This window comes from Oryza brachyantha, chromosome 3 (genome assembly GCF_000231095.2).
Source record: "Oryza brachyantha chromosome 3, ObraRS2, whole genome shotgun sequence".
Taxonomy (NCBI): Eukaryota; Viridiplantae; Streptophyta; class Magnoliopsida; order Poales; family Poaceae; genus Oryza; species Oryza brachyantha.
Genome location: NC_023165.2, coordinates 4,656,330 through 4,680,036, shown reverse-complemented (window position 1 = coordinate 4,680,036; position 23,707 = coordinate 4,656,330). Strand labels below are relative to the sequence as shown.

The window sequence follows — 23,707 nt, the reverse complement described above, 5'->3', positions numbered from 1 at the left end:
CACAAAACTATAACAATGAGAATAACATCCGTTTTTATATATAGGTTCGGGCTCCTAATGAATTGGTACGATAGCACAAGCATGGTTGCATATGGCTAAACATATTCGGGTTTCTTCACTGATGACTCAATGGGATTTGTATTGTATTAGTTGTCATTTAAGACTTTTTGGTCGCTTATCGAGGTTTTCTAACTTCTCAAAAGTTATTTGATTCACTGTTGTCTCCTCTTCTCTAAGTAAACCTAGGAGATAAGTATAAAAACAAAGTAGATCTAGAAGATAAGTATAAAAACAAAGTAGATCTAGGAGATAAATATAAAAACTAACTAAATAGTTTTAGCAGGAGATGAGTCGAACTCTAACACGTCCTTAGACAAGATGGTCAGATAAACTTATCGTATATGGATTAAACTACCATATTCTTTTTTACCTAGCAGAAGTTCCTTCCTCTACCATATCCTTTCTTAATTGCTTTGGGACTGTATTCAACTTCTTTCCTTATATGATATGGTGGGTAGTAACCCCTACCAACATAAGTAATACCAAGCATGCTGAAATTTTTACAATAGCTAACTCATTTATTTGTAGGCCCAGCTAAGGTGGTGTTTAGAACAAGAGACTTATTTTTAGTCCGTTGTCTCATCGAATGTTCGGACGCTTATTATAAATAGTAAACGTAGACTATTAATAAAACCCATCCATAATCTTAGACTAATTCACGAGACGAATCTATTGAGCCTAATTAATCCATGATTAACCTATACGATGCTACAGTAAACATGCTCTAATTATGAATTAATTAGACTTAAAAATTTCGTCTCGCGGATTACCACTCATTTATGAAATTAGTTTTTTTATTAGTCTATGTTTAATACTTCAAATTAGTGTCTAAACATCCTATGTGACATGGGGCTAAGAAGTTTAGCCCCATCTAAACAACCCCTAACTATCATAAGAAACGAATAAATCAAAACTTTAAAATATTTGGAGATTTCAAACGGGGCCTATTTGCTCTATTCGATAGTGCGAGGGGCAAATACTACATGTAAAACCGTTGTACGAACAATCTAAGGGGTTGTTTAGATGCTTAAACTTTTTAGCCCCATGTCACATCGAATATTTAGACACTAATTTGAAGTATTAAATATAGACTAATAAAAAACTAATTTCATAAATAAGAGCTAATCTACGAGACGAATTTTTTGAGCCTAATTAATCTATAATTAGCAAATGTTTACTATAGCATCAGATAGGCTAATCATAGATTAACTAGGCTCATTAGATTCGTCTCGTAAATTAGTCTAAGATTATGCATGGATTTTATTTATAGGCTACGTTTACTATTTATAATAAGTGTCCAAACATCCGATGTGACTAGGGGCTAAAGTTTAGCCCTTAGAAACAAACATCCTAGGACAAGAACATAAATTCCCAGAAGCTAGAATTCAAAAACGATGGAAATATGTCTCCTTTTATTTATTTTGATTTTAAAAGTATAAATTATCACATGACTCAGGCCGCGTTCATCCCCCTCTCCTAAGTTGACTTACTCGCTCGTTTTTCACGCGCACGTTTTCCGAATTGCTAAACAGTGTATTTTTTACAAAATTTTTCTATAGAAAAATTATTTTACAAAATCATATTAATCTATTTTATTTTTTAATAATTAATTAATCATATACTAATCTATTAATCTACTAGTACGTTTTTCGTGCCGGGTAAGCGCTTAGCTCTGTCCAAGCAAACGCGGCCTCAGTGATGCGTACAATTTGTGACAAGGAACCCTTGCGACACCAAAATTCCGGGAAACTCCTCTGAAATCTACAAGGCCTACCTGCTGGGCCACTCTCTGAACGCCGTGACGACTCGAGGGCTTCCTCTTCCTTCCCCGATCCAGCCATGTCGTCCGCGCCGCCGCCGCCGCCCCACCAATCCAAAACCTCCTACGGCCACCGCCGCGGCCACAACGGCGGCCCGAAGCACCACCAAGGCCAGCAGCAGCAGCAGCAGCGGTACGTCCAGAAGTCCGCTGCCCCTAAACCCTCGGGGTCGGCCCCGCCCCCGCCGTTGCTCACCGCCGCACTCCGATCATCGGTGGCCTCCCCGTCTGCATCCGGCGCAGGCGTCGGCAGGGTCGGAGGAGAGGCCGATGGGTTCGTGGCCTACTTGCCGCACGATGAGGTGGTGGCGGCCGGGCTCGGCGGCCCCGACGCCCAGGAGTCGCAGGCCGTCGTCGACCTCCTCAACGATGCCCTCGCGGCGCTCCTCCGAGCTAAGCCCCGGGAGTTCTGGCGCCAGGGTAACCGAAACACTCGATTGCGCATTACTAGCCCATCGAAATTGCTTAGCTATAGCGCGTGAAATGATTAGTTTTGGGACTGGGAATTCAGTGCTGAAAGCTTGGGAGCATAACCACTTAATGTAGGATGTGTATGTTTGCTTCAGTTGTATTCCTTGAATGCATTATTGTCTTCTGATACTGCTGTCTCTGCAATTAGCTAATGCTATAGATTAAGTATAAAATTTTAGTGAATACTCGTTCAAATGTCAGTTCACACTTTTAAGCACAAGATGACGAGTGCGTTAATTTTTTTGCTACATCTGTGATTTAAGTGTCTGTAGCTGCAGAAGCAAAACAAAGCCAATGCAATAATATTGTCACTATTAGGAACTATATCTATTTGTATAAGGTCCTCTGTCAATTAATCTGGGGTTCTTTAACTAGAAGTTATCCCTTAGAATAGTTTTATTAATCCCAGTCCTTTCAGATTGGCAGGAACTAACTACCCTTACCAATACGAGGAATTGAGTCTTATTCCTTATGCAAACTAAGCCTGAACAATAATTGAGCAACTAGATGAGTCAACATAAAATTTTGAGATGAGAACACGCCTAAATCTGTGATTATCGGCTGTTTCAATCCTAGAATTGGAATTTATGGATATATCCGCATGTATTTGAACTCTACTAATGGTTACCATTTCCCAGTGGCACAGAATGATTCCCTGCATGAGTTCCTGGACAGTTACCTACAATTCAGGCATCGATGGTATGATTTGCCTCATCGTGCACCCAAAGGGGCAGTTGCTGGCTTGGTTGTTGGGGAGCTTGAGCTTTGCCGTCGTGTCTTTATGGTCCTGTACCGCATGTGAGATTAAAATCATTTCCCTATCTTACTTCTATGCATTCTTCTCATAAGATAGTGTATGCTGTTAAGATTTGCATGAAATTTGTCGTCATGTCTCTTGTTTGGGTGGTAGATCTTCAAACAAGGATCCTGGAGCAGGCAGGACTGAATCCCTTAGCATGAAGGAGCATGCAGGTGAGATTATGGCTACTCATATGATCACTGTTTGAGTTTACTTTGTTTAGGGCAGAATGGAATGACCATTGGTTTAAATATATTGTATTTATGTTGTTCCACTGTAGCCCTTCTTCAGGAGAAAAGATTGCTTGACCTGCCAAAGCTGCTGGATATATGTGCTATTTATGGGCATGACAATGGCAAATTGACAAGTACACTGGTTGGTTCCTGAAGTGTTTTTCATTATTGTTATTTTTCTCCTTTTCATTTTGCACATGGATCCCAACTTAAATACAAATTCTATTTCGTTCCCTTAAGTCTCAGATAAACTCTTTCTAGTCATTGGCATGAATACTTCTGACAATAAAGAGCGCACATTTTCTGTATCTGTAGGTTGAGAATGCTGTCAGTGTCCAGCCAAATATTCTGGATGGCATTAATATTGCCCTCCCCCAATTCCTGGGCATTTTCCACACAATGCAGCAGAGGTGCATGAAATCATTACAGGTTATTTTCATAAATAACTGCAGCCTACTATTATAGGATACTCTATTCTTTTACTTGGTGTGAACATCCATAGGATATTGTTAAGTGTAGATGTATTCCTATTCGTACTCTTATTTCCTTTTTCATATAGTTTCCTTATGTACTCATCTTGTACATGTATATATTCGGGCCTAGTGCCCTCATATGAACACAAGTGCTATTCATAACATATATATCATGATAATCGCTGTTTGCTTGCTTCACTCTGTAGTCACAATTGCATACGTTAAAACTGCTGACATTTTCTTTAAATCACTTTTTTTTTGTAGAAAAGAGAAATTATATTTTTGGTAAAATGATTTTCATTTGTCCTATCGATGAATGTATTTGTGATTATTTATTATATCTATTATTATTTCAAATATTTTCTTCACTATTCCTTTTGGCCATATGGTCCATTGCTTGGTAAGATAGAAACCGATGATGATTTTGTTTACTGTTAATTTGTCTCTCGTTCTTTTTAACCCTTAATTGTAAATGAATGCATATTTTCTTACTAAGGTTAAAAGTTGAGGGCCTATAGTATCAATATAAACTTGATCTTGTTGTATCGCATTTTGCTGATCTGACGATGGTTTATTATAGATATTGGAGAACTATGCATAAACAAATCTTAACCATAATAAATTCATTTTAGGTGCTCACCTCAGCTGGAGCGAATGATAGTGGATATACCCAACTTCAGAAAGATTTATCAGAGGCAAGTCTTACTTTACGGCGTAGTTTATGATATTTCTGCTGTCCCTTTGTCTGATTTTTTCTACACTGTTGTAAATTCAACTTCCATCAGGTGTTGGATTTTGTAAATGATGCAATTGTCACCCTGGATGCCTTTGTCGATTCCTATCAACCTGCTGCTTTATTATTTTGTACCTCTTTCGAAATGAGGTGAGGTTCTACTCATCCAACACAATATTCGTTCACTATTCCCTTAGTAGGCAGTGATGCTTATCTACCGTTTAATTTCCAGCTATGGAGTTGAGGAACTACTGAACATTCTTCCAAGATTGTATGATTCATTGTTACCATCTTTGCTTCATGGTTTTCAAGCTATGTCCAGTTCCCAAAGCAATTGCCAGACTACATCTGACAGTATACTAAGTGACATGGTTCTTGGCTTAAGGATGCTGTCAAGGAGAACTGTTAGTTTCGGTTGGAGATTATTGGAGTACTGCTATCTAAATGATCAACTTCTGGAGCATGATGTTCAAGCTTGTGCTAAGATGTTTCCAGCTAAAGTCGAAGATCCTATGATCAGGGGAGACATCATAATTCAAACACTGAAAGATATCAATAGAGAAGCCACTTATAGACAAGATCATCCTGGAAAGACATTCCTCCAAGCTCTTGAAAAGGAATTTAAGTTGATGAGCCGGATTAGAGATATTCGAAAGAAAGGTAAATGATCAAAATTCTAAACTAAATGCTTACTTGGCTGCTTTCAGGTTTGTAAAGTTCCACGTAAACTTAGTATCCCGCTATTATTATTTCAGCCAATATTGTCTCTTCTACATATGTCATAAATTGTCTATGTTGTTAGGATTCTATGTTCTGTTACTATGCCTGCTCACACAATCTGTACATAAGTTAATAGAGCTAAAAGAGTTGCATGCCTTCCGTTGTGTTTCTTACAAAGCTTGAAAGTTCCAGTTTGATCCAGCGTATTGATCTCAATGAATGGAAAGAGTCAGAACATGCTACAGAGGAGTCTGGGATCCACGTGTAAAAGGAAAAGATGCTCAAGCTTCAATTGTCCTGACCTCACTAAGTTCACCAATAATATTCCCTTATCACCCTACTTTTGCTTTTATTTCTATTTGCGTTTAATCACCCTGATGATTTTTGAGTTGTTTTCATAAGACATCACCTTTTTTCAGTTTCGTATATGTTCTGTTGTTAAGACCAAAGAGTTAGCTAAACTGACAGCATTGTTCTGTTGACATTTATGCTGCATTTTCTTGTTATCAAGTTATTGATTGTTTCTTAGTTTTTATATTGATGCCAAAACATTTTGTTGATGTATCATGTTCCTCCAATCTTAAACAGGATGGATACACATGGACGATGAGCAGTTCCAGTTTATCACGCGCGTGTGTGGAGCTACTCTGACATCTTCTAATAGTGTGCCTGATTTGCTTGTCTCTTCCTATGGTGGTGAAGTACAACAGAAGGATGAGGATACTGCCATCGGTGAGTCCAAGCTTAGTCAAATAAGGGACCTCTTTCCTGATTATGGGAAGGGCTTCCTTGCTGCATGCCTGGAAGCCTACAACCAGAACCCAGAGGAAGTTATCCAAAGGATATTAGATGGAACCCTCCATCAAGATCTTCTAGCTTTGGATACTACATTAGATGAGATCCCGCAGCAAAAGCCTGCAGCTACTGTTGGGAAAGATAAAGGCAAAGGCATACTTGTGGAGACTGAGCCCCAAATTATGAACAAACCCCATAAGGTTAATACTGAGATGCAACGCATTGTTGAAGATTCTTCGTCCTCAGTCTCATCTGCATCCCAGGGATCATCATCTGCTTCATCAGTCCCACAAGGTAGATTTACAAGGAAGACCGATGATGATGTGCCTGACTCTGCAACTCTAGACTCCCAGAAAGCAAAAGATGCTATTAGATCAGCTGTGCTTGAATCCCAATACGAATATGAGGATGAATACGATGACTCATTTGATGATCTTGGCTTCAGTGTGGTAGAATCAAGTTATGAGGAAACTGATGGTGCGAATGATGCTGAGACGTCATCACAGGGTCCACGGTGGAGTTCACAGAAGAAGCCACAATACTATGTCAAGGATGGGAAGAACTACAGCTACAAGGTTGCTGGTTCGGTTGCTGTATCTAGTGCCCGAGAAGCGCAAGTCTTGCGCAATATTCAGAGAGAGACTATCCATGGTCTTGGCCGTGGTGGAAATGTACCTCTGGGTGTTCCCAACAGGCAGCACAGAGACATGGAGGAAGAAGAGGGCAATGCAAACAACTTCGGCAGAGGAGGTTCCAACTTAGGCAAAGGAGGCTCAAATCCCCGTGACGGTCATGGCAGAAGGGGCAGCAGAGATCATGGCGGCCCCACGCAGGAGGGCGAGAACTCAAATGGGCCACCAGGATTTGGCCGTGGTGGAAGAAGAGGAGGCAGAAATCATGGCAACCAACCAGAGGTAAACGAGAACCTTAATGGCCAGCAGCGTGGCTTTGGCCGTGGTGCGCCAAGAGGGGGCAGCAGGAACCATGACCATCCAGCGGAGGACAGTGAAGATCCTGATGCAGCACAGGGTTTCGCTCGAGGGGGGCCTGCTCCTCGTGGAGGCGGCGGCGGAAGGAGAGGTGGTGGCCGGAATAACCATTACCGGAGAGATCGTGCGATGAAGAAGCATATGCAAGGATTGACAGGGATTTAGGTGATAGTTTCATCATCGTTTTTCAATGCGAGAACTGTAAATGTGACAGTTTTTTTTTCTTTTTTGACGTGGTTGTGCAATAGACGGCCAAGCATACGATGCCATGAAGCATCATTATGATCCTTGCTCATGTTACTGGTGGAATCAAACTATGAGCATATTTCCTGTAGCTTCGGACAGAATATCACATTGGAATCTCATAAATGAAAGTTAATTTTCTGTGTTACTCTTTCTCGCCAAGCTCCAATGTACTACAGTCTACAGTTGCGCACAAAGGTGTACATAAATCATTTGCATCAGCATAGAGGTACTTTCGAAGGGAAAGGTCTACTACTCCGCCCAAAAAAAAACATCTCTAAGTTTATGTGTCAAGCGTTGAAACTATTACTTGTCACGCGACGATTATTTCTGGTACATCAATCTAAATGCAATGGACCGAATTTTCCCGGTATATCACGCAAAATATCACCTTAAAAAAAATTCTGAATTTACAATCCCAATAAGTACATATGGGGCATGCCACGTAGGCTTTTTTCACTGTTCCTGGAGCAGTAGACTTCGCTCTGCTCACTCGGCTGTTGCTGCTGGTTCTTAGTTTACGCACCAGTTGGCTTGCGTGTTGTTCCGCTGGCCTGTGGGGTCGCCCTTGGTGGGTCCCGCATGTCAGGGATTGCTTTTGCATGCCCCTTCTGTTGGTCTTGCTTTTTTATGATCCAGTTGCCTGGCCTATTGTTACACTGATCTATGGGCCCGTTCTTTGTGGGTCCCGCTTGTCGGCGCGTGGAGCGGTGGTGTGCGCTCGGCCGTTGGTGCTGGTTGCTTTTTTATTTACGCGCCGGTTGGGTTCCGTGTTTTCCGCTGCCATGTGGGGCCGCTTCTGGTTGGGGCCCGCGTGCCAGGCTGCCTCCAGTGATGTCCTAGTATATATACACACAGAGAGACCTCGAGTCTCGAGATGCTGATCGAGTCGAGAAGAGAGTCGAGGAGAGGGCGCAGAGGGTGAGCGGCGCCGCACCTTCTCCATTCCCGGCTCAAGTCTCCGTCGCCCCGTCCTCCTCCGGAGTCGTCGCCGCCATGAGGCCCTACGAGAGCGCGATCAAGCTGTAAGGCCTCTGCACCCTGACGCACGCTCTAGGTTTTATTTGGTTTCTATGATCTAACTTGCTCTTCGTTTCAGCGGCCGGGGTGGGAAACGGCACCGGAAGATTAGCATGGACAAGCAGGCGGAGCAGATCAAGGCCAGTGTGCCCAGTGATGACGAGGTCGACGAGGTTATCCCCATGTCTGACAAAGAAAAAGATGCTGTGGCCAAGGTGTACGCGACAGCCCGGGCGAAGATGGCTGCCGCCTCCAAGTCCAACGCATCGACGACTCTTGCTCCCGCTCCGGCTCCATCGACCGAGAAGTCCCCCGCCTCCGCCCCGTCGTCCACACCGTCTGCGACCACGTCCTCTCCGTCGATTACATTGTCCGCGACCGTGCCCGCCCCGTCGACGACCGAGACGGCCCCCGGCCCCGCCCCGTCGACCACACCCTCCGCGGCATGACATGACCGCCCGCCGCACGCCACCGCCACCTTCCACGGATGCTGGTATCACAGGCTACTCGTCAAAATACATTGGCAATCGCCCGTTGGCCACGTTCCTGTGGTGATATGAATGAACTACATCAATTTTTGTTTGTCGTGTGTTTTGGATGTTCCTGCAATATTCTCGTTGATTAGAGAAGCAATACGGTGATATGAATGAACTACGAACTAATAAGCTTCGAACTGTTTTTTCATTGCATATTGCTGAATGCGGAGTATTTTTATTTGCCATTGATCAATTATCGGATGAATAGAATACATATGAACAACATGTTAGTACGTACCAGGAGCGAATTCTGAACTTGCGTTTAACTTCTGTTCTCGGTATAAGATTTATATGGGTCGCGTTCTTCGTTCTTAAAATTTTCTTTGAATGATCTGTACAAGTATGATTGGAGTTACAATTTACAAATTTGTCTGCGTGTCTGTTGTATACGCACAGTGGATTATCCTTTGGCGCTATGACCCGTTTTGTAATATACAGCATCAATTTTGAATCTCATCCGCATGAACCCAGAGTATAGTTCAAATGAACTACTAGTATTATTTAAAAAAGAAAAACACTGTAAGGGAAGTCTACTGCGAGTACGCTTTCTTCGTATAAGAAATGAAAAACATGACGTCAAGTTTATATGATTACCCAAGTAAAGAAGGCAGGAATGGCAACAAAAGGGAAGAGAGAATTACACTCCTTTTTTTCGCTCATCAAGGAACAGCAACACGATGGATGATATCACGACAGCAACAGCTTGGACCCTTCGGTTAAGGGGCGGTTAGATGGGTCTAAAACTTTGTAGTCCATGTCATATTGGATGTTTGATATTTATTATAAATATTAAACGTAAACTATTTATAAAAATAATTACATAAATGAGAGATAAATGAGAGCTAATTTACGTGATAAATTTTTTAAACCTAATTAATTCATAATTAACATATGTTTACGGTAGCATCACATAGGTTAATCATGGATTAATTAGGCTCAATAGATTTGTCTTACGAATTAGTCCAAAATTATATATGCATTTTATTAATACTCTATATTTAATATTTATAATGAATGCCTAAACATCCGATGTGACAGATGCTAACAAATTTTAGCTCCATCTAAATACAACCTAAGTTTCTCGAATGGTGCTATCTCCTACCAACTCACCATCAGAGTTTTTGGCCGTTTTGTATGCCCACGCATTTCGATGCTGGATCACGAGAGAGCATCAGGGAAAACCAAGCCGTATAAGTTAAAATCGAGCCCCCAGCTGAACCTGACCCAGAGATTCACATGACGATCGACGAGATCCATGGCTAGAACATTCGATTGCAAGTATTTTGGGCGGTTGGTTTACCCGTGATGCACAGGCAAGGAAAGCTTGTGGGTCTAAACTTCGACTTTTAGAGTATTAAATATAGATTATTTATAAAATCTATTTTATAACTTTGGACTAATTCACGAAATGAACCTATTGAGCCTAATTAATTTATGATTAGACTGTGTGATGCTACCATAAATATTTACTAATTGTAGATTAATTAGGCTTAAAAATTCATCACGCAGATTAGTTTTCATTTATAAAATTAGTTTTTTTATTAGTCTATATTCAATACTTCAAATTAGTATCCAAACATCTAATATAATATGGACTAAAAAAATTTTAGTCTCATCTAAACAACTCCACAGTTCCCTCGTGCGATCGCTAGTTCAGAGTCTTCAGGCTCCAGAATCCAGAGCTCTGGGATTAATGACAACATGCCAAAGTTTCGTAACAGCAGTGTGCAGTGCAGCTGCAGGCCATGAGCCATACAAAAACCAAATTCCAAAGCATCAGGATGCCTTAGGGGTGTTTAGTTGGGAAAAAGAAAATTTTTAAATGAAAAATTTCAGAATGCCTTAGGGGTGTTTTTTTGGATGCCATACTAAACAAGGCCTTATTAGCTGCAATGGAGATTTTATGGAGGTGTCATACATATTATACAGGTGACACATTAGCACAAAAGAGAATATTTGCATAAAACTATGAAGAGAGAGAGGTAATTAGTTTTATGACCATGAAACTTTTAGGCACTGTTATCAAGTTCTCGGTAATATAGCGAAACTTGCATTAAAAAGCTTGAGGCGTTTCATGCAATCAAACACTCTCTGCATGTAATCAAACTTTCAACAGTAATTACATACTTTATTTAGCTTTGGAAATGATGCAATGAAACGTTGCATTGTGAGTAGCTATTTCATACATCGTTTTATCGAGACTGTGCAGTGAAATTGAGCATTAAGAGTGGCCTTGGCTAGCTTGCATGCATGCGCTTGGCAACAACTAGTCACACTCCGTATAGCTTAGCCAGCTGGCAGCAACAGTAACCAAATACTCCCTCAATCCCAAATTTATTATCATATAATGTCTAGGTACAAAGATATACATGTAGAATCGAAATTTGCAAATCACATCAAAGCTGATTAGGTAGATGCATGTAAACATTTAATGTGCGTGTGATCCAAAAAGTTTTTGCACTACAATTAATACACAATAGACTATTTTCTCTTATATGATGATCAATACGTGATTACTACTTTTCTCTTATATAATAATTAATTTAGGATAGAGGGAGTACTATGGTATACTACTAGAGTAGTACTAGTACTAGTATATGATACTCCCTCTGTCCCAAAAAAACGAATTCTTCGGTTTCCGTGTCCAATGTTTGACCATCCGTTTTATTTGAAAATTTTTCAGAAAATTAGAAAAAAATTAGTCACACGTAAAGTATTATTTATGATTTATCATCTAATAAAAACAAAAATATCAATCGTAAAAGAAATTTGAATAAGATGAAGAGTCAAAAATTAAAGATAAAAATGAAAAATTAGTTTATTTTGGGACAGAGAGAGCATCCAACGGGGTAGTATAACTGTGCCAATCTCAATCAAACCTACTAAATTGACCTATCAATCACATCGAACAGAAAAAAAGTTCACCTTTTCACAGGATGCGGGGAATCTATTTTACTCTGGCAGTGATAATCTTCCGGATCAATGTGTATATAGACTAACCTGTCACACATCAAACGAGAAAAATCCTCATTTTTATAGGGTACGAGAATCTGTTTTATTACGAGTTACCCAGTAACAAAGAATCTCCGACATTCCCTATTCTATTAGCAAAAGACTATTGCAACAGGGCGAGAGATCCCAGCTTTGAGTTGCTTCAGCACTGTGCTTCTCTCATCTTCATTATGCGGAAACCTGGATGTTGAGATTGGGTTGTCCATTGATTCACAGTATTCACAAGGTTCTGCGTCTTGTAAAATAACTGACTTTAACTTGGGAGCACGCTCAATTACAGCTCTTATGAAATCCAAGTGTTCACTTATGGTTGGATCGAACCCACCAAATTCTAACGTCTCTAATTGCAAATGAAGTATCGAGCCATCCATCTGTGCAGCATCCCACAAAGCATTTGTTCTTTCAGGATATCCATCTCTCTCACCACCCTCTTCACATGGATGGTTCCACACCTACATCCAGACATGAGAAAATTGAACATTTGGCATCATTTCTGCTTAACATATGAAAGACTTGCATAAAAAAGATAGCTGAAAACAAGCCATGACGAATTAAAAAAAAAAAGGAAAAGGACAGCGGGTACCTCGACACCAAAGATCTTAACGGATGGTGCGGCTTCAAGGAGAAGCATTGTCCATAAGATATTAAATTTCACATATATTCCATGCAGAAACAACTTCGTTATCTTGCTCAAAGTGGTGCTTAGTTCTTTTCGTTCAGGTGTAATCCAAATCTAGGTAAAATAAACAAGGAATTATTTGAATGTACTAAAATTTCTTAATCAGGCCAGCACTTAGATACTCAATAACCATAGCGCTCATAGTAATAACGCGATTCTACTCGAAAAGATAATCTGTAAGCATGTTATCTGAAATTTGGTCAACAAAAAAGGATAAAACAGTAGTTTTCATCAAGATCTAATCACTTAAAAATTGCTTCTTTCTTTTGCCGGGTAGGCAAGAAGGCCGACCAAACTATATTAAGATTGAAAGGGATGTACAAAGTTGTTTACGGTATCGACAGTAGGCTGATTTAAAAATGCTTTAAAAATGTGCTATCAGTTTCAGTCTAAGGGCTTCTTCGGATCACATGAATTTTACAGGAATTTCAGAGAAAACAGTTCAATTCCTCCAAAATTCCTATAAAATTCCTCCAAATCGAAAAGGGCCTAGATTGCACAGGAACATGCGGCCAACAGCCACCACCACTTGACAGTAATTAAGATGATTTTTTTGAACTGATAGTGAAGATGATTTTGGATGTAATTTATAACTTACATTTTCTCCTTGGAAGTTCAAAGTAAGATCCTGTACATTTGCAGTACCACGCAGAAGATCAGTCAATTTGAATCCTGATTGAAAGATTGACTTAACACAAACAAGAAGCAGTTCCTGAAGGCATGGAACCGCACCAAAAGATAAGGGAGTCCCTGTTAAGGGCCATGAATCACAGTGTAGCTCCTTTAGTTTAGGGAGGCAGATAAACTCTACAGTCTGGATAAAGCACCCGAAGAGCGAAACAAATCGGAGTTTTGAATTTGGCATATCCAGCTTCAGCGTGGACGAATCCCAAAGCTCACAACAGTAGAGTGATAGATGTTGCAACTGGTCACAGCTGACTATTAGTTGATGAAAATCTGCTTCAGAAAACCTTGCCGTCCTCAGAAAAAGCTTTGTGAGGCAACGTGACAGACTAGGAGATATATCAAAAAAATACACTACGCTCTTTGCATGCAGTAGCGTATCATCAGTGGTGTAATCGACACTGGGCTTCTCAGTTTTGATCTCAAGCTCCACGCTCTTCACTTTACCATTGTCGACCGCATTGCAAACTAGCTCACTGATGTTAAGCAAATACTTTAATGATGCCTCAAAATCAGTGAGCAAGCAGAAGCTAAGGGTTAGCCCTTTAATTGTACATTCTCTCTGAGGAGAACCAAATAAATTGTTCATCGATTTAATTAGAATTGCCATCGCTTCGTCGGCCGACATGGAGGAATTTGGGGGGATAAATTTATCAACATCCAAGTCGATGTTATATAGCAAAAGAGGCAGTTGCTTCCACCGTGTCGACAGGGCACTGGTCTTTATAATTGTGCGGACGTCAGCTCTCTCTATGATGGATAATAAGATATCATCCGGCAATTGGTCGAACATATCTTGGCCCTGCACAAATAAAGCGCTCAATCATTAGCTTGTTTAACACCAGTGAGCTAGTTTAATAAAGCGGTCAATCAGCTGGCACAAATAAGCCAACATTTAAATTTTCAATTCTTTTCGCCGAAGTTTATTTTCTCTTCTTAGCTTTTAAATCGTTAAGAATATGAGTATAAAAGCTTTATTCCCAAATTATTTTTCGTTTGCAAATATGAAAAAAAAAATCAAACAATCACCACCTTCTTCTTTGCACAGCATTAGACCAAAGAAAGAAGTGATAATCAACTATGTAGAAATCATTGAAGAGCATACGAAAAAATAAGTAATGTACTCACAGATAGAGCGAAAAGAGACTTACATAGCCTTGGATGCTATTGGACTCCATGACTCTGAAGGCTTTTCCAACTCCGAAGGTACGAAATAAAAATATGCCCTAATTTTACTGCTGTGCTTGTTTATATAGCCATACGGGATGTAGGATCCCGATTCGAATTAGGGCAATTATCCCTAAACGTTCGTCTCGGATTCATACTACAAGTCAAAAACCGACACGGTATTAACTTGTTTCGGTCGGTTTATACTCGGGAAACCAAGAAGAGTAAGAAAAGAACGGAGATCCCATTGGCTTCTTTCACTTTCTATCAGAGAAGAAGAAGATCGATTCTTGTTCTCTCGTGTTCTCTTGCAGAAACCGCAAGTCGCGGTCGATGCATGCATACTCTGAAAATCGGTAGCAAAATACTGAACTTGGAACACGAATCGGAAGTTTGCAAGAGCGCTAGGGCATCCGGCGGAATTGCAGCAGGTAGCCAGGTAATAATAGAACGGAGCGAAATTACCTGTACCTATGCTGGATGCTGCCCCCATAGCTTTCTTTATCTCCACGCAAAGATGGCGTGCTCAATCCATCACTTATTATTATCTAGTAGTATGTCCTGTGCAGAGCAAAGGCCATGGCAGCTCGACGGAGGAGGCTGACGATGGCTATGGAGCAGATTATGATGGTCGCTTTGCTGGCAGTTATTATTCACTCGACTGCTGCTTTACAGGCATCACAAACATAGTGATGGTTCACTTTCTTTTCCTTTTGCTCTGCCTGCAGATATCTGGAAGGATGGCAATTGCAGGTTTGCATCCCATGCTATGCAGTACTTTGGAAGTTTATGTAAGGCATTCATCCACTAAGATGATCTGAGAATGAGAGAGTTTGGTATTGTCCCAGCATATGGCCAACAAATCTGAAAATGGGAAGTGCAAGGAAGGACTGAATATAAGTTTACTTCATGTTTTGAGAGTATGGGCACAGACTAAAAATTACCATCTGTGTGTGATCCAGGTTATAGTTAGACCTACCAGTTGGCAAACTAGATGAATATAATAATTACACAAGAAGAGTGCAGTCATCTTGCAAGTAACTGCGAGATGTTACTGAAGCGAGACTCTTTTCTAAGCCTAATTGTTGCAAATTACCCAACAAAAAGGGAAAAAGAGCTTGTTATAATTATTCCTCTTTTGTACAAAAGAATTTCCACATGACCCAAATGTATACCCCCCTGATCTCTCCTAAGCACGGTGTTCCCCGCATTACACATGAGCTTCCTTTGTCATCGTCATTGTTCATAGTAGCATTTTCTGCATCTGCTATAAGCTGTATAAGTTTGTGCATCTATGTTCATTCCAAAATTCAGTTTGTTCCTATGACGATGAACTATCATCATCGGAGTTGTTTTCTCTCCGTTGTCCATACAGACTTAGAACTGGCAATGAGGATGTTGCTGAGATGCGGAATGACCTAGCCGATCCACCAATGACGGTTCTGTCCTGCTGCATCCGACCAACCTCCCTGCAAACTTGATCCAACGTTGACAGGAAGTCCCTCACCACCATGAATATCCTCAGTGGGTGGGCTTCCTCTTTCCCGGCGTCACCATGGAAGTAGTCCGTGATGTCCTTCACTCTGCCCAAAGCTCTCTTCTCCTCACCTTTGACCCTCTCGATCTCTCTTTCAGCTTCCTTCAGAAAGTCTTGCATTGACATAAAGAACCTCTGGCCTTGTGTGCATTTTTTCTCAAGCTGCAAGACTGACTTGATTTTTTCAAGGCCTGTTTCTAGCTTATTGACATAACCATGCAGCACATCAAAGTCCATGGTAGCTGCTCTCTTGACGTTGCCAAGCTCGCTGCTAAGCCCTGATACAACTTTGAGCCCATGCTTACGGAACTGCTCATCTTTGGAGCTACTAATCATTGCACTTTCCTTTTCAGATTTCGCATCCTCCGAACGAATAATTTCTTGGACGACAAAATGGAGCAGCGTGGTTTTACCATCAGTGCCCTTGACATCTGCGAGCTTCAGGAGAGTATCAAGCTTGAAGGCTTTAGCCTCACCCCGGTTTGTTCCAACATTCATCCGGTTTCCGGTTCTCAGAACTGCTTCGAGGAGTTTTAGGAACAACCTACTGCCTCTAAGATCTTCGCAAGCTGCCTAAAAGCATAAGAAATGTCAGCTAATTGCAAGCTTAGTAGTTGGAAAGGGTGATTTATATTCAGCATGGCAAACTAATTAAAGACTTAGCATACCTCCAGGGTTTCAAAAGATTTTCTTAGGTAATTTATCTCGGTCTCAAAATTGGCTCGGTATAGCATTGCATCAACTCTCTTAAAGGCAAAAGGTATATCCAACACGGCCTTTAGAAAGCGCTCCGCGGAACCAAGTTTCGACAAGTCACCATCGTAGTCTCGTAGTTTCAGTTCTTCCTCTTTAGTAGGAGCCATCTTGACTAATGTTTCCAAAAGTTCAGTCCCCAGGCATTCAGCACTGCCTGCTCAGAGAAACAATAGTAATTACACATATTGGCTATACTCTCTTGTGTAGAGATTACATGCAAAATTATAGCGCCCCACGATGAAAAATAAACCATTGAACTTTGAGCTCATACAATACCTTTTGCCACTTTATAGATAGTAGCATTGTCTCTATGACGACAAGAAGAAAAATCATGCTCATTGTAACATATGATGGATGTTTCAAACTTCTAGTTCATTGTAAATTTTATTGACGTCTTTATTGTCAGGACCTGATTTTTCTGTTAATTCAATACCTAGCACTGTCAAACGGGCATGCAACCCACAAAAAAAATGACAAATACAAAATCTCACAACCAGAGCAACAGAATCTGAAAACAGCACCCTACCAAAGCAAAGTTATGGCATTTTGCTATGCTAAACAAACACAACTAAGCTGGTTTAGGATCGCTTTTGGGGAAAAAACATCTCAGTATTTCATTTAATAGTGGAAGCTAATGTAATATATATCAAATCAGATAAGAAAGTATATTACCAACAAAACTGTAGTGATGATTCTATCCTGGTACGCACAATTGCGAGTGCAGCGATAAATGCAGTAAAACCAAGCTAAATACTCACCATCCAACAGTGCATCGGAGACCTCCTCACGCGTAACATTCAACGCGCGCAGCAGGATGGCGATGTTCTGCGCTTTCTTGGGGTCGAGCACCCTCTCCTCCTGCCGGAACGACGGCACGCCGCCGGGTTTCCTCCCGACCTCTCGTGGCGGCGCGGCCGGCGTCGAGTTGTTCATGAACAACGCCTCGATCATGTCCTCGTCCAACCTGAAAGAAACGCCTCAACGTCACGCGTAACTCGCAAACCAACCAGTAACAATCACGCAATCAGTATGGATCAAATCTCAACTGGAATGAGCTTGACTTCAGCTGGTCCCAGACCATGGCGCGGTCGGAGGTCGCCCGCACCTTGTCCCAGTGCAGCGGCTTCAGCTTCGGCCGCGGCTCGCCGCTGCCCCCGTTGGCCGCGTCGTCCCCTTCCCGCATTGATGTGCTCCCGTTGTTATCCGCTGTCGTCGCCGCTGTGATCGGCATCGGCATGGCAATGCGCGGCCCTTCGGGCGGCAACGGCTTGACCAACCGGCGCCTTGATGTCGGCACGGCCGGCGGCGGCCCCGCTGTCTTTGGGAGAGTATTGTTTGACGTCACTGGGGGTGGTGGTGGAGGAGGTTTCGGAGCTGTATTCAACTTTGGCGGTGGCGGTGGTGGGGGAGGTGGCGGCGGAGGGGGAGGGGGAGGGGGAGGTGCATTGGAGGGTTGCACCGGCCGCGGGGATGGAGAAATCGCCTGTTTGACGTCGGGGGCGGAGCCCGTGGAGAAGCGCGTGCGCGGCGGCGTGCGGCGGGAGCGCGCGGGAGGCGGCAAGGGTGGCGCAGTGATGGCAGCAACCGGGGGGAAGAAGTCGCTCGTCATGCTGGGGAGGCTGCGGCGTGAGGCCGTGGTGGTGGTGGGCGGGCTGGACGCGCTCGCCTCGCTCCAGGCCTCGGCGGCGGCGCCCCCGCCGGAGCCCCCGGACCGCTGCCGAGGCGTGTAGTACGCATCCTCGTCGGAGGAACCCAGCGTGGTCGCGCGCCGCAGCGGCGGGAGCGGGCGGAGCTCCGGGCTCGGGTGGTCGGTGTCCTCGTCGCGGCTCACCCCGCGCCGCGCTCGCTCGATGCGGAGCTTGCGGTACGGGGACCCGACGAGATCGGCGGTGGTGGGTCCATGGTGGCGCGCGGGGGTGGTGGGCTCCACCGTGCCGACGTAGAGGAAGTCGGCCGCAGAGGGGGCGCGGTGGTGCGCGGCCGCCCCGCGGTCGGGGCCGAGCAGCTTCTGCGAGTCGCTGCGGCGGCGGGCGCGGCCGGTGATCAGGAACGCGCAGGCGAACCCCAGCAGCGCGATGGCGGCAGCCGCGGCCGCCCCGGCAGCGACTATGGTCGCCTTCGTAGGACCGCCTCCGCGGTGTCCCGAGCCGGACCCGGACGGAGTTTTCGAGACATCGGCGGCCACGGTGGTGGGGGACGAAATCGTCCCGGGGCTCGTCGGCGTCGTCGTCGTCGGCGGCGCCGGGGGGAAGAAGTCGCCGGAAGGCGCGTCAGGCGCGGGCGGGGTGCTGGGGTCGGAGGTAAAATCCGGGGCCGGCGGAGGCGGCGGTGCCGGTGGCGGAGTCCACTCAATGGGGAAGAGCGGCTGATGCAGCACTCTCCTTGCACCGACACCGCCGTCCTCAGCCGCCACCGCGACATGGCCACACAGCAGCAACACCGCCGCGATCGCGACGAATCGCGCGATGGCGGGAGGCATTGACGGTGCGAGCAGAACAGTAAAAAAATCCAAAAACAAAATCGAGCCGAGCCAGGCAGCTTGCCGGCTGCGGCTGCTCCTTTCTAGGGTGAGAGAGAGTGGGTAAGGAGGAGGAGGGAGGGGGGGGGGGGGGGGGGGGGGGGGGAAGAAAGCCGCCATTTTTCGGTTTCGGAGTTGTGGCCATATGCCATGATCCATCGGTGGCGATCAACGGTCTCCCTCACACGTGGCACCGGAATCTGCTTTCCGTTTGCTTCTTTTTCCTCTTTCCCTCTTCTTTCTCAGCATTTCCTCTTCTCTTTATTTGTAGGATCCCACATTCCCCAATTTCCCACCCACTCAAGAAACCATACATCCAACATGGGTGAGCCTTTAATTTGGTTCTTTACAAAAAAAAAAGATGATCAACATTATGTAGCTGGTAGTGTACAGAAACATTACTAGATTGGTATAAAGATCTCTTGTTGCCTCTGGAGAAATGAATGGGGTTAAACAATTAGGTTGTGCTAGGTTGGTGCTCATCTAAGGAAAGAAAATATTCCACACAAGACACATCCTGAACTGGAATCCTATACTTTGCGTACCAACCAGCCAGCTGATGTGAACATCAGTGTTGATGATCAGCATTGCGGTGGCTTATACTAATCTGGTTGTTTTGACTGACGCATGGGCCTGACCGGTTAAAGTTTGGGTCGCTCCATGTACTGATTTTTACTTTTTCTTTTCAGGAGATGATGATGTAGTACTTGTACCGATTATGCACAAAAGCAATCCGTCGTTGGATGCCGCTGCGTTACTTAGTGCTGCTTCTTTAATATCTTTACAGAGTTATTAACAATCTGTATCTTTTTTTTTCTGTTGGGGTGGGATCTTCAATTACCATGCTTTATTTCTTTCCTACTTTTGTTAGTGCTCGATTAGCTTTAGTCGAAAGCGTTTTACTGTGGGGGCTGCATGTCCCCTCCTGCGTATGTACTGAATCATCACGCATTCACGCAGTACAGCATGGGAAGTGACAGCAATGAGAGTATACTTTCTTCGTGTTAAACTATAGCTTGTTAAACTAGATACCTACTCGTAGCATTCAATTTTAATATTTTATATTTGATATTATATGTAATTCTCCATCTTAACAAATCACATATATATCTTGTATTTAATTTCTTCCTCTATTTTTCATCTCAATTAACCACGGTCATCTCTTGTATCAACTTTAATCCCTTCAAACTGGTATACCCAGCAGTATATTTTAAGCGATGGGTGATATATATTTTCCATGTTGGGTCCCACGTGCATGCATGGTCTGCTCGCTGGTCGCTGGCCTTCGGCTTCTCTTCTGTCTGCTTTTGAGTCGTCTTGCGGTGGTAGATGGGATGGGATGGGATGGGATGGAATGGATGGACGGATGGGTGGGATTTGTATACTCTAGTTCGCACGTCAAGCATCTGCTTTGCTTTGGCCCGCGCCGTCACGTGCAAAGCGGCCCCGATCCCGGAGCGCGGGGCTGTGCGCTGTCTGCTCGCTCGGTCGGTGTCCCGCCTCCGGCCTCCGCCCGCGCGCGCGGCCACGCCACGGCACCGCACCGCACCGCGCGATCGCTGCCTCCCCCGGCCATGCCGCGCGGCTCGCCGCTTCGTCCGCCCCAACCAACGAGGCAACGAGTAGTGGGGTACTGCGCTGTACTGGTGGCGGTGAGACCGTGCAAGATCACCGCACCGGGTAGAAAACGGAGGGGATTTTTGCGTTCTGCGGGAGGAGGCGAGGAGACGCGCGCGGTTGATGACACGGCTGCGTGCTGGGCGCGCCATGCGCGAGGATGGCAGGCAGGTCCCATGTGGTGGTCTCGTGCTCTCTCCCCGGCCCGGTCCGGACCATCGGCCGTCCGGGTGTTGCAATTAGTCGCGCGTGTTTGGCTAGGTCTGCGTGCTGAGGAGAAGACACTGGTAGGACCGGTTAATCCAGTTTTTGTATCGTGGCGATTGCCTCGCCTGGCTAGAGGCTGCTATCCTGAATCATGTCCTCAATCGGGAAATTGACTGGCGTGCATCGGTTAGACTGAAAACCAAACTCGTGTATTGAGACAAATAGACAATGCCTCATGAATAAAATGGTACATGCATGAGTGATACATATTATTCCCGTCTATTCTTTGTGATGGACAGGCTTAAAGAGTAGAGCTTACAAATAACGCGTAATGTCTTAACAAAAGATCGTGTACCCCATGCTTAAGTCTACCATTTACACGCTAACGATGCATAAAGAAAGTTACGACCATACCCTTTCCAAAAGAAGTGTTCCTGGGATCGACCAAAGTAGTGCATACCAGATTTAGATATATTTGTCACACGCAATCTGATCATTTTGTTTCTTGATCTAACCATCCAAATAGATTACTTCAGTTAAAAACGGAGCACCATTCAATTGTAAATTTTCTTCTTCATGTTTAATTGGAATAATTTTCTGTTCAATTTTTATATGATAAGAAGGGGTTTTTAACAGGGTAGGGGAAAGTGACGAGAGAATAGATTTTCATCCAATGGATGAAAAAAGTGACTAAAAAAAGAAAAAAACATCAATTACCTCATTTATTGACGGTCCTATGGGATTATGATCAATTTTACTTTCGTGGTAAATGAATATTACATATATCTCATCGATCTAGTCTTCATGTGTATTATGTGAACGTAACTATACTATACCAAAGTGTGAATATTTGGGCTCCATTGTTTTGCTTTTGCAGCTGCGTTTCAGCAGGATAGGCGGCTGCTTGGAAGCAACAGCAATTCCATTGTTTTGCTTACGAGGAAAGAATAGTTGATTAGTGGATCTCTTGTGGCCTTGTGGATTAATGAATTGAGTAAATTTTTGTGAGGTTATACATGTTTTTGGACTTCACTAGATGTTTTTTTTCTATTTTACAAAATAAGAATTAATTATTGAACAGAAAACAACAAATCAGTAAAGGACTCGTTGGTATATTACTGATTACACCTAATCGGCTAATCTGGTTGGTCTACTAAGAGATAGCCGTAAACAAATCCTATATTACATAGGGCCCACCATCAAAAGTTGATCTGTATTTAGCATGATAAACGAATCGATGGGCTTATGCTAAAAATCCTCAGCCGTATCAGCAAACCGATGGAGCCCTTTATCACTGGCATCATTTACTAGTTGGCGTAATTTTTTCATTGCAATGCATGGATTTGACTGAATCCTTTTTCTAAAATGTGAAAAATTTCCCCTAAATCGTTCCTACAAATTCTATGTGATTCAAATTTCAAAACCATAAGAGCTTTTGTTGGTTCATCCGATGTAGGAGGTGGTTGTTAGGAGCAATATGCATTATCTCTGCCTACAAGAAATATCCAGCTACTAGTATATGCCAAAATCTCGCAATTCCCATTTGCATTAGGCCCAGAAAGGGACAGTGCAGAGATGTTGGTGGTCAGGAGTAGTTTTTGGTGTACTAGGACTAGTATCTACAGTGCAACCTGACCGACGATACCGTGGCACGGTAGCAGCCTCTGTGCCTGACGTTCCACTAGTATGAGCACAGTACTTTACGTCGCAATCTCTCTAATTCCACGCGTTTATTATTATACCATAATACTCGGAACCGACCTGACGCCCTGACACATTTATGTGGGGGTGCGGACAGTAGATCGGTGAGCCACGACGGAGTAATCGCTGTTCGATGCCATGTCACTGTCCGCCGGCTGGTCCTTGCATTTAAGCCACGTGTTTTGACCTGTTGCTTGGTGTCATGTGATGCTTTAGGCTGTCTTCAGAGTTCAGGTAGAATGGCACGAGGTAAATCTTTTCAGTTTCTATATGGCACGCACGAGGCAGGAGCATCTCCGATAACCGATCTATTTGAAATTTTTATAGTCTGTTGAAGTGTATTTTAAAAGTATATTCTTCTTTTTTATGAATAATTAAATTAGATTTGGATAGTTAATTTTTAGCCTTTTTTATAAAGATGCTATAAGCCACTTAATTTGAGTAGTTTTAAGTGTTATGTAGATTAAAACTATCTTCTTGTAAATCGATTCTTAAGCGGTGTCTTCAAATTTATATATCAGTTCCTATAATTTTTATTTTTAACCTTTATATTTCTAATGATTCATTCGGAACTTTAATATTTTATACCAAACACCTAAAATCATATACAAATTTTAACATCCATCCATCTTTCTCATCATCTCCCTTAGTTTCCCCACCGGTGTTGCTCCCAACGATGGCTATTATAAATCTCTATACCCCTCTACCACGTACTCCCTTATGTCAGCCGTCTCCTCCCATCTACGCCAACACTGCCCCACTCTTCTTCCCTCCTTTGTCGGCCATGCTCTCCTCTCACCAGCATCATCTTTCTCTCCTCTTTCGACATATCATATAGGCGTCACCGTCTCTCCTCCTCCCCCTCGCCAAACTCTCTGAATTTGGCTTATTTTTCTATCTAGGATTAGAACCGTATAATTGATAGATATTAGGAATGG

At 43.3% G+C, this 23,707-nt stretch overlaps 4 protein-coding genes across 4 annotated transcripts; 2 read left to right on the top strand and 2 right to left on the bottom strand.

Moving 5' to 3' along the window:
* The first annotated feature begins 1,803 nt into the window (after positions 1-1,803).
* Positions 1,804-7,489, top strand: LOC102710956 (activating signal cointegrator 1 complex subunit 2). Its single transcript, XM_006649528.2, has 9 exons — positions 1,804-2,299; positions 2,989-3,148; positions 3,261-3,322; positions 3,430-3,524; positions 3,698-3,811; positions 4,488-4,550; positions 4,641-4,738; positions 4,821-5,248; positions 5,897-7,489. The coding sequence occupies exons 1-9, from the start codon at positions 1,900-1,902 to the stop codon at positions 7,255-7,257; spliced, it is 2,781 nt and encodes a 926-aa protein (XP_006649591.1). The 5' UTR covers positions 1,804-1,899; the 3' UTR covers positions 7,258-7,489.
* A 742-nt stretch (positions 7,490-8,231) lies between these two features.
* On the top strand, positions 8,232-8,990 carry LOC102720416 (UV excision repair protein RAD23 homolog B-like). Its single transcript, XM_006651082.3, has 2 exons — positions 8,232-8,360; positions 8,435-8,990. The coding sequence occupies exons 1-2, from the start codon at positions 8,332-8,334 to the stop codon at positions 8,802-8,804; spliced, it is 399 nt and encodes a 132-aa protein (XP_006651145.2). The 5' UTR covers positions 8,232-8,331; the 3' UTR covers positions 8,805-8,990.
* Positions 8,991-11,792: 2,802 nt separating this feature from the next.
* LOC107303875 lies at positions 11,793-14,501 on the bottom strand. Its single transcript, XM_015835127.1, has 4 exons — positions 14,418-14,501; positions 13,181-14,068; positions 12,487-12,636; positions 11,793-12,355 (listed from the first exon to the last, which is right to left on the bottom strand). The coding sequence occupies exons 1-4, from the start codon at positions 14,442-14,444 to the stop codon at positions 11,996-11,998; spliced, it is 1,425 nt and encodes a 474-aa protein (XP_015690613.1). The 5' UTR covers positions 14,445-14,501; the 3' UTR covers positions 11,793-11,995.
* Positions 14,502-15,517: 1,016 nt separating this feature from the next.
* On the bottom strand, positions 15,518-19,331 carry LOC102720130 (formin-like protein 8). The gene is made up of 4 exons (XM_040522662.1): positions 17,773-19,331; positions 17,485-17,690; positions 16,639-16,880; positions 15,518-16,543 (listed from the first exon to the last, which is right to left on the bottom strand). The coding sequence occupies exons 1-4, from the start codon at positions 19,203-19,205 to the stop codon at positions 15,755-15,757; spliced, it is 2,670 nt and encodes an 889-aa protein (XP_040378596.1). The 5' UTR covers positions 19,206-19,331; the 3' UTR covers positions 15,518-15,754.
* Positions 19,332-23,707: the final 4,376 nt, after the last annotated feature.

Coding starts and splice junctions, on each gene's coding strand:
- LOC102710956 (XM_006649528.2), top strand. CDS start 1,900: ATGTCGTCCGCGCCGCCGCCGCCGCCCCACCAATCCAAAACCTCCTAC. Junction 3,323..3,429: donor TAGCATGAAGGAGCATGCAG/GTGAGATTATGG, acceptor GTTCCACTGTAG/CCCTTCTTCAGGAGAAAAGA. Junction 4,551..4,640: donor TTCAGAAAGATTTATCAGAG/GCAAGTCTTACT, acceptor AACTTCCATCAG/GTGTTGGATTTTGTAAATGA.
- LOC102720416 (XM_006651082.3), top strand. CDS start 8,332: ATGAGGCCCTACGAGAGCGCGATCAAGCT. Junction 8,361..8,434: donor TACGAGAGCGCGATCAAGCT/GTAAGGCCTCTG, acceptor TCTTCGTTTCAG/CGGCCGGGGTGGGAAACGGC.
- LOC107303875 (XM_015835127.1), bottom strand. CDS start 14,444: ATGGAGTCCAATAGCATCCAAGGCTAT. Junction 14,069..14,417: donor CCAATAGCATCCAAGGCTAT/GTAAGTCTCTTT, acceptor TTATTTGTGCAG/GGCCAAGATATGTTCGACCA. Junction 12,356..12,486: donor TTAAGATCTTTGGTGTCGAG/GTACCCGCTGTC, acceptor GTCTGGATGTAG/GTGTGGAACCATCCATGTGA.
- LOC102720130 (XM_040522662.1), bottom strand. CDS start 19,205: ATGCCTCCCGCCATCGCGCGATTCGTCGCGATCGCGGCGGTGTTGCTG. Junction 17,691..17,772: donor CTGAAGTCAAGCTCATTCCA/GTTGAGATTTGA, acceptor CGTTTCTTTCAG/GTTGGACGAGGACATGATCG. Junction 16,881..17,484: donor CTCCGATGCACTGTTGGATG/GTGAGTATTTAG, acceptor TTCTCTGAGCAG/GCAGTGCTGAATGCCTGGGG.